Source organism: Camellia sinensis, unplaced genomic scaffold (assembly GCF_055761805.1).
Source record: "Camellia sinensis isolate YWXY unplaced genomic scaffold, ASM5576180v1 Unanchor6, whole genome shotgun sequence".
Lineage (NCBI taxonomy): Eukaryota > Viridiplantae > Streptophyta > Magnoliopsida > Ericales > Theaceae > Camellia > Camellia sinensis.
Genome location: NW_028129474.1, coordinates 9,459,967 through 9,469,648, shown reverse-complemented (window position 1 = coordinate 9,469,648; position 9,682 = coordinate 9,459,967). Strand labels below are relative to the sequence as shown.

Genomic DNA, 9,682 nt, shown 5'->3' with positions numbered 1-9,682 from the left:
ATGAGAGAATAAAGAATAGAGAGGTGTAAGTTGAGAGAACAGTGAGGAAAAGGGTTTTGAAAGAAAAACCGAGCCTGAGGGTCGAGTGATGTGAGAATTACAAATCAAAAAGGGCAGGAAGTATACCCGGAGGAACCGGCTCCTCGAGGTTTGAGGTCTCTCAGTTTATAAGCACGTCCGTGTGTCGTGTCCTTTTGATTTGTCGGTCTCGCCTTTTGTTTTCAGTCTTTCCCGAGCGTGTCTCGTTGTGTTTAGGTCATGTACCTTTGTCGAGTCCTTTTCCGCTGTATCCAGTTGTGGGCTCGATACCCCGGTTAAGAAAACCCCTTTTCCAAAAGTTAATCGTTTATGCTCGGAATGCCGTGCCATTCTCTACATTTGGGGCGAACCAAAAGAAGGAAGGGAAAATTTGGGGCATCCGAGCATGTTTCAGCCCCAACAGGTTTCACCTTTGAAGGTCGTCTTGTCAGATTGGGCTGTTCTGTTTAAAGCTTGCCATGTGCAAAATAAACCAAGTGTTGGGTTATTGACTGTATGCAGATTGATCCTCAGCAGAGTATGGGCCGTGTGTTCAGGTTAAGTAGTGGTTTGCATGGGTTGCTTTGCCGTTACTTGGTTTGGTTATCTTGTTATTACAATGCAAGTGTTCAACATTCAGACCACAGATCAATTTCATTTACATTGAGGTGTAACATGATGCAATGTAATGGAATATAAAAAAAATGTAATGCTTCTTCAGATAAAAAGCTCGTTTCATTTCATAATCTTTTTCAAGTACAAAGTTTTGAGGAAAACAAAAATCTGCCCACGACAGTAGAAGGTAATCTAACTGCCAGCAAAAAAAAAATTGAAAAAGACGAAGAAAAGCAGCAATCTGGGTCATCATCAGTAGTCTCGGGCCCGGGGATCTGCCCTCGCCCTCTTCCTGGACGAAGGTCCAGGGGCATCGTCATCAGCATCGCCGTCTGAGCCTGAGTCTGAGTCATCTCCAGCCTCCTCAGATGACCCGGCCTCTGCCTCGGACTCATCATCGTTATCATCATCATCATCAGGGGTCGGCGCCCGAGAACTACTCCCGACATGAGTACGCCCTCCCCTGGTACGGGGACGTGCAGTGTCTCCACACCCTCCTCGAGCAGGAATAGAGGGCCCAGCCGGAGCACCACTCACCGGAGGGATCTGGAAGGGAGGCTGAAAAATCACAAAGGGCAAATACATCAGAATAATGTGAGCAGTGTATCAGTGCAGAATGCAGTGTATGGGTACGGTGTGAATGCTGTGAGCAGTGTATCAGTGCAGAATGCAATGTATGGGTACAGTGTGAACACCGTGAGCAGTTTATCAGTGCAGAATGCAGTATATGAGTACAGTGTGTGAACGTCGTGAGCAGTTTGTCAGTGTAGAATGCAATGTATGCAGTGTATCAGATGCTGTGAGAACAGTGCGTCAAGCGTGGTGTCGTGCGGTGTCGTGCATCAGATTACGTGAATCAACTTATGAATGGTTTGAGGCCATTGTCAGAAGAACATACCGGAATACTATAGAGGGCCAGAAGGTCGAAGGTCCGCTGCAGCATCCCCATCATGGAGGCATTCAACTCCACGGACTGCCAGGTGTACTCGGAGGACGCCTGCAAGAGTATAAGATATATCAGTATTCCTCGAAATATCAAATAAACTGAAATGAAATGTCAATGCAAGATGCAAAATGAAGTAATACATACCGGAGGCAAGTCGGGGATACCGGCTAACTCATGATCAGCCGGGGGAGGAGCAAAGGGGATCTGGTAAGTCGCCCCATCCTGCCCTCTATATGACAGTACAGTGGGCAGCGCAGGCCAGCCAGTCCCCCGTCCCCCCCGAGCTCCGCTCCTGCCATGCACTCGAGCTCTCCTCGACGCTCCTGCTCCAGCTCCCGCTCCCGCTCCAGCTGTCGGCGCCGCTGGCCTCTCCCCCTCAGCTCGGCGACCACCGCTCAAGGGTCGCATAATGTAGGTCTGGACGTACTCTGCGTAGTCGCCCTCGCCTCTGCGATGCTCCGCTCCCCAGCCGACGGTGTAATCCCTCATCTCCTGGGCAGCGAACCTCTTGGTATCTCTCATATGGGTAGGAGGTGGACCCGGTACTATCTGCTCCGGTAAACCCAGGGTCTGACGCAAGAAACGCTCGCCCAAGTACCAAGCCCGACAGACCGAGCCCTCTAACAGAATCCAACAACGGGCAGTCTCCCCTGCGCCCTCATAGTGATCCCTCACCACGGCCGGCAACGGAGCCCAGGGCTGCCAGGTGATCTGAAAATAATATGCAGTTTGTTATCTATCTGTTATTGAAAACATACGGTGCGAAGCAAAGCCAAAAAATAAACTCTAAGGTTGAACATACCTCCGCGGCAGTGATGGTGTCGAAGTATCGGCGGAAGAAAATAAGAGACTCTCGTGGTCTCTGTACGCATCGCACATCGAAGCGATGAGAGAAGGGGACGCCGAGTGGGATCTCCTCATCGGGTACTGGGGCAAGCCTAGGAAAGTAGGCATACACCCACAACTGCAGAATAGATATCAGTATGACTATCAGATAAGGCAAAATATAGAATAAAGCAGAAATGGCAGAACTGTGTGTTGCGCAGTGTATTGTGCGGAGTGTACTGTGTGTGCAGTATACAGTCAGTGTAAAGCAGAGTATATGTGTGCCGGGTGTGCAGTGTACAGTCAGTGTGGGCCAGTGTACAGTATATGTGCAATGTGCAGAATACAGAAAGCAGGAAGCAGAAATGTAAAAAGGGAAGAGGACGTACCTCCCAGGCTCGCCAGTAGCCACCGAGAAGCTGTCTGCTAAGGCGGAAAGAAGAGCTCATATAACCGTACAAAGTGGCCAGAGCTGCGCCACCCCAGTCGTAGCGGCGTATCCGCCTAACGTCTACCAATGTGCTCAACAAGCATAAAGGCACGGTGTTCGCTCGATCAGCGAAAAGGGTCGTCTCGAAAAGGAACATGATGAAGCCCCGCGCGTACTAATCAACCTCCTCCGGGGACATCTGCGCCTCCTCTGCCAAGGCCGATTGGACCCGAAAGTGGCTCTCGAACCAGGAATACCTGATGAACCCCGCTCGAGCGAGGGGAGGCTGAGCGCCAAGCAGGTACAGCTGGGCAGCGTCCCACTCATCCATATCGGTGTCGAAGGGGATTGGATCACCCCCTACCCCGATGCCGGTAAGCATCGAGAAGTCATAAGGGGTCATCGTCATGTCCCCTGCAACGGAGAAGTGGAAGGAGTTGGTGGTATCCCACCACCTCTCCACTAGAGCAGCAAGCAAGGGCCTGCAAGTGGTAAGTCGGGAGAGCCCCCTGCAGAAGATGCCGAAGCCGGCCTCGTCGACGATGTCACGAACCGCGTCTGGCAGCTCTAGGTACCAGTCCCGAGCAACGGTGTTCCCATACCTGCGGATGGTATGGGAATCCCCCTGTAATAAAAAACAACGATTGCAAGGCAATATTCAAAATGCAGTTCTAAGAAGCATATAGGTATACAGCATGTGTGCATGTTTTTGGATTCCAACATATACTGGGTGCCGGTGTGCTCGCCAGTGAACTACAGCATGTGATGTGTCGATGTGTTTGGGTGGTTCAGTACAGTATAGCATGTGTGCATGTTTTCAGACTCAAACAGATACCGGGTGCTGGTGCACTTACAGTGAACTACAACGTGTGATGTGTCGGCGTGTTTGAGTGGTCCAGGACAAATACGGCATGCATGCAAATTTTCAGACTCAAGCCAATACCGGGTACCAGTGTGTATGCAGTGAAATACAGTGTGCGCCGTGTGTTTGGGTGATTCAAAGCCAGTGCAGTGTGTGTGCATGTGTCAGTCTCAAACAGATATCAGTTGCACGTATGTTTACAATCAACTACAGTATACAGTATATCAGAATTAAGCAATTAAAGAGCATAACCAGCTAAGGAAGTTTTGCATCCTACATTGCAGAAAGTAAAGCAGACAAGGAAAGTTACCTCGGAAGCGTCGAAGGACAGGTGGGAGGTAGGCTCACGCAGTAGTAGCTCGGGTGGCACGTGCCTATCAAAGCTCCTGAACTGGCGTAGTCCGTCAGGAAGCATCACGTGAACCGCCGGCCTGTAGGTCTCCGGATCGAACGGCCGGATGCGGAGTGGCAAGGGCTCGGCCTCAGGGTCCATCTCGTGCTCTGGAGGGATCCCGCCCTGTGGAAGGTCATCTGCCATCTCAAAGAAAATGTGAAAATGGCCGGAAGACGGAAAACCGGGCAAGAATGCGAAAAGTCAACAAAAAGTCAAACCCGAGAGGGTCGAAAAGGGCCGGAAAAGCCAGAGTGTGGAAAAGGTATAGAGATCGAGAGGAACTCGAGGGAAACAAGCCCCGAGTGGCAGAAATCAAAAAACAAACACCGAAACGAAATTTCGTTCGGTTGAAAATGTCCGAAACGCGAAGGAGATCGCGAATCGAACAACGAAATGGGAGCTAGAACGTAAGAAAACGAGGAGATCGAAGGACGAAAACACTCTCGAGAGGAACTCCTACAATGGTTTTTGATCCTCCTACATCCTTGTTTGGGTTATATCCGTGGTTCAGGGCCTTCATTGCTCAAAATAGTGCAGAACAGTGCATCTCCGACGGTCAGCCGGCCTCCCTTTTGACCTCGGGTCGTGTCTTCTGTGCGTGGCACTCGAATTCGTGCAAGGTGTATCCTTTCCGTATCCTTTTGGCTTTTACAAAATTCAAAAGTTGCCTTGTGTGCATCACATATCAATCGCACTGTCTTGTGCGCTCGCGTTGTCTAAAATGCATTGCGCGGTTTTGCGCATCTCATTGCATTTTGCATGCATTCAATCAATTTCATTACTTGCGTAGACCACATGTTTTGCTTGCGCAGACCGCATATTTGTTCAAAATTCATTACTTGCGTAGACCGCATGTTTTGCTTGGGTAGACTGCATATTTGTTCAAAATTCATTACTTGCGTAGACCGCATGTTTTGCTTGCGTAGACCGCATGTTTGTTCAAAATTCATTACTCGTGTAGACCGCATGTTTTGCTTGCGTAGACCGCATATTTGTTCAAAATTCATTACTTGCGTAGACCGCATGTTTTGCTTGCGTAGACCTCATGTTCGTTCAATTTCATTACTTGCGTAGATCGCATGTTTTGCTTGCGTAGACTGCATATTTGTTCAATTTCATTACTTCCGTAGACCGCATGTTTTGCTTGCGTAGACCGCATATTTGTTCAAAATTCATTACTTGCGTAGACCGCATGTTTGTTCAATTTTCATTACCTGCGTAGACCGCATGTTTTGCTTGCGTAGACCGCATGTTTGTTCAAATTTCATTACCTACGTAGACCGCATGTTTGTTCAAATTTCATTACTTGCGTAGACCGCATGTTTTGCTTGCGTAGACCGCATGTTTGTTCAAATTTCATTACTTGCGTAGACCACATGTTTTGCTTGCGTAGACCGCATATTTGTTCAAAATTCATTACTTGCGTAGACCGCATGTTGTGCTTGCGTAGACCGTATGTTTGTTCAATTCATTACTTGCGTAGACCGCATTCCTATGTTCAAATTCATTACTTGCGTAGACCACATGTTCCGCTTGCGTGGACCGCATTCCTGTGTTCGAATTCATTACTTGCGTAGACCGCATGTTTCGCTTGCGTAGACCGCATGTTTCGCTTGCGTAGACCGCATGTTTGTTCAAATTCATTACGTGCGTAGACCGTATGTTTCGCTTGCGTAGACCGCATGTTTGTTCAAATTCATTACGTGCGTAGACCGCATGTTTTGCTTGCGTAGACCGCATGTTTGTTCAATTCCATTACGTGCGTAGACCGCATGTTTTGCTTGCGTAGACCGCACGTTTGTTCAATTCCATTACTTGCGTAGACCGCATGTTTGTTCAATTCCATTACTTGCGTAGACCGCATGTTTTACTTGCGTAGACTGCATGTTTGTTCAAATTCATTACTTGCGTAGACCGCATGTTTTGCTTGCGTAGACTGCATGTTTTATCAATTTCATTACTTGCGTAGACCGCATGCTCATGATCAATTTCGTTGCCTGCATAGACCGCGTGCTCCACTTTCATGTCTATACCTTCACAGTGTAGATATGCTTCCCACTCGCTTTGCGTTGTCGCGCATTTCGAGTACATTATTATGCATGTTGCTAACGATATTGTACCTGCTAAGTTTGTTTTCTTTGCAGGCATGATATTGTATGTACGGTTCATTTGAGGCTGGTGCAACTAGACGAGCCGCGCAGGTATTTGTATCCTCCGAGTGAGATGTATCGAGAATTGCATAATTCTTTTACATCCTTTCTGCATTGTAGCGTAGTTTGGTGTATGCTAGATTAAAACTGTTCCATGTGTGCTTCGTTACAGCTTTCTTTGCATGATCGTAAGTTAGGCTCGGCTTCGTGCATTGTCTTGCATTTTGCCCCTGCCTTCGAGCACATACCTTGTTTGTCTTGCATGTTTGTCTAAGTCTTCGGCCTTGTCAAAAATGGGTTGTCTCTGGGCTTTGACATTCACTCCCGTCATTGTTATGACTTTCGAGTTCTGTCAAAGAGGGGCAACTGTAGACACACCATTTTTGACCGTCCTCAAGACTGGGATGTCACCGTTTGAACACTCGGTGATCATCCATATTTGTGTTCGTCCTGAGTTCCCGGAGGTCTCGGCTTGCGCGCCTTGCCTCAGGATCTCTCGACTCGACTGTTTAGTGTCTGATTTTGCACCAAACACTTGTGTTTTTCTTTGGAGGGGCAGGGAATGCCTTGTGAGGCATCCCCACATATCACCGGCCATGGCCAGAGGCCACCGGCTGGTGTTTTATTGCCATCGGCAATGTATATTGCCGGTCGGCATTCTTTGTTGCTGGTCGGCAGCCCATTTTGTCAAGATGGCAATTTTGAGCAGCCGACTACTGTTCATCTGCTTTTGCAGATATTTTAATACAGCTGTATGGCATTTTGTTCCCCTCCATACACGTGTATGGAGGGATGGCCTTCTTGTTAGCCTACCTTGTAAGCTTTACAAGATTGGCTCCTCTATAAGAGGAGCCCTCCCCTCTTGGCATTAGGGTTAGACATTTTAGAGAGAAAAAACATTGTTAGAAGCTCTGGTTCTAGGGTTAGAACTTGTATACATTCTATCTCTGTATCTCTCTCTCTTGAGTGTTCTAGGTGTATTTGTTCATAGTATTGCACACAAACACCTACAATTACACCTTCCCTTGGCTATTGAGGTTCTAAGGGATTGTTTTCAAAGTTTTGGAGCTGGTTTGGGGCTTAAGAAGCTGCTGGAGCTTCACTTGTGAAAGAAGTCTACAAGGGTAAGAAACTAGTCCCTTTATTCCCCATTCTTGCATACTATTTTTGCGTATTTTAGAACTATTTTTGAGCTTAGTGTATAATACAAAAAAGTTCTTATTTTGGGCCCTCTAAATAGTTTGTTTAGAGTGTTTTGTGGTTTGGAGGTGTTTGACCCCCCTTAGGCCTTGAGAGGCCCCATTTTGTGCTATTTTGAGTGAGCTCCGGGACCTTGGTGTTTGGGCCTCCTCACCACTGAAATCTTGAGGGATTTCAGAGGTGAGGATGGTGCCTTGAGGTCCTAGGGAGGAGAGGGCCACCCCCTCTCCTTGTTGTCCTTGAAAAGGACCATTTTTGGCCTCTTGAGGGAGCACCATGTTTAGGTTCATGTTGACCATACCTTAGCTGATTTTTGTGCTTATTATGTCATAATATGCCTCTGTTTTTAGTTGGCTTTGGTACACCATGCATGCTTAGCATACCTACCTTGCAATGCCATGTTTAGGCCTTAACATGCCCTAGGTTGTAAGCCATTGTTCAAGCATGTTTTAGGTCTAGCTTTGTGAAGCTTTTGTGCTTATTTTTCCATGTCAGAGGTCTGTCCTTAGTTGTTTTGGTCGGCCATGACATGTTTAGTATAGCCCCTTTGCATTTTGGCTTGTTGGCCTTAAGTATGTGAGGGTATAGCATGTGTTACTTGCTTTATTTCAGTGGTTTATCACCATTTGTAGCATCATTTCAGTCCCTTTAGCATGCTTGTATGCTTTCCTTGGATGCCTCCTTGATGCCTTATGAGCTTCTGTTGTATGCTCCTTGAAAGTGCATTTGTGCATGCTTTTGAATTCAAGCCATTTAGATGCCATCTAAGTGGTCTTTTGAGCTGTGTTTTATGTGCTAAAACTTTGTTTTTGGTCATTAAATTCATGCCATGTTTGGTCTTGTTAAGTGTGGTCAAATACTTCATTAGCTTGCCTTGAATGCTTGGGTCATTTGTTGCATGTTTAGCCTATCTTGTTTGCTTGGTTTGGCACCATGTTCTTGCATGATTTTCAGAGCTTAATACATGCCCCATGTCCATGATTATTCCCTTTTAAGTGCGCTTAAAAGGTGCCCTTTGATGCTTAAGTGTTTAGGTCTTAACGTGTGCATGTGTGTATGTGTGTTTGGTCCCATTTTCTTAAGCTTTGGCCACTGTTTTGGACCTAGCATAGGGCTGTCCAAATTAGTGTAAGGCCACCCTCTCATGTTATTGCATGCATGCCTTGCATACCATCACATATTCGCTCCATTTTACGTTGTGTTGCATGCCATTTGTAATTGTATTTTGTTGTAGTGCTTGGGTTGCATGATATGCTATTGTATGCTTAGGTTGTAATACATTTGGCATGTATTCTCTCCTTTAGCCACTTAACATGTTGTTGCATGCTTTTGCATTGCCATGTCACATCCTTAGCTCACATGCCTAGGATTATATTCCATTTGCATGCATGCTTGGCCTCTTGAAATGCTTGTGATAGAGGTCGAGTTTCATTGGTTTGTTCATATGCATTGCATTCCATATCAAAAATGCGTACTTGATTCTTAGGGCCATCACGCATTGAAATGCGTGATTGATGGTCCAAGAATCAAGGATCATGGCCCTTTGAGTCATAAACATGATAAGGGGCGTGATTGGTGCATGCATTGCTTGAATAGCATTGCAATGCTCTGCCTTGCCCTCTGTTGCTGTCAATTGCAGATTCTGCAGGAACTTTCTGCCAATCGGCAGTGTTTAGTGCCGACCGGCAATCCTTCCTGGGCCGATAGCTTCATCAACAGCCGATGATTACACGCCACAGCCGGTGATGATTCTACTCAGCCGGTGGTGTCTCCTAATGTCCAGGGAAGCAATTCTGAGACTTTGGCAGCCATCCAAGAGGCAATGCAGAGAAAACAGAGGCAGCCCATGCATGGCAGTGCACTTCCGAGCAAGACCCGAGCACGTGCGCATCGAACCCTTTTCCCGAGGCCCCTTTTATTGCTTTTCTTATGCTTAGTTAATTTGTTAACTAATTAGGTAATTTGTAATAATTAATTAGCTAGGATAGTTAATTCATTATTCGAATTGTATTATTCTTTTGGTCCCTCCGAGCGAGGGCGAATCTGTAATAAGTGTGGGTGAGTGTGTGCATGTCTTCCAACCCTCACTTCTTTCTCCCTTTTACTTACCTGCTTTGATGGTTAGTAATAGGACATGTTTAATTTAGCATACCTTATGCTACGCATGCGTGCATCCATACATTTGTCTTGCATGCACCAGGCTCGGTACATCATGCTAACTGCATTTGTACTTCAATTCCAA

At 46.7% G+C, this 9,682-nt stretch overlaps 1 protein-coding gene across 1 annotated transcript; it reads right to left on the bottom strand.

The window, feature by feature from the left end:
- Positions 1-864: 864 nt before the first annotated feature.
- LOC145818265 (uncharacterized) lies at positions 865-1,996 on the bottom strand. Its single transcript, XM_082912906.1, has 3 exons — positions 1,724-1,996; positions 1,532-1,630; positions 865-1,191 (listed from the first exon to the last, which is right to left on the bottom strand). The coding sequence occupies exons 1-3, from the start codon at positions 1,985-1,987 to the stop codon at positions 886-888; spliced, it is 669 nt and encodes a 222-aa protein (XP_082769032.1). The 5' UTR covers positions 1,988-1,996; the 3' UTR covers positions 865-885.
- Positions 1,997-9,682: the final 7,686 nt, after the last annotated feature.

Coding starts and splice junctions, on each gene's coding strand:
- LOC145818265 (XM_082912906.1), bottom strand. CDS start 1,987: ATGCGACCCTTGAGCGGTGGTCGCCGAGCTGAGGGGGAGAGGCCAGCG. Junction 1,631..1,723: donor GTATCCCCGACTTGCCTCCG/GTATGTATTACT, acceptor ATACTCTTGCAG/GCGTCCTCCGAGTACACCTG. Junction 1,192..1,531: donor TGGCCCTCTATAGTATTCCG/GTATGTTCTTCT, acceptor GTGATTTTTCAG/CCTCCCTTCCAGATCCCTCC.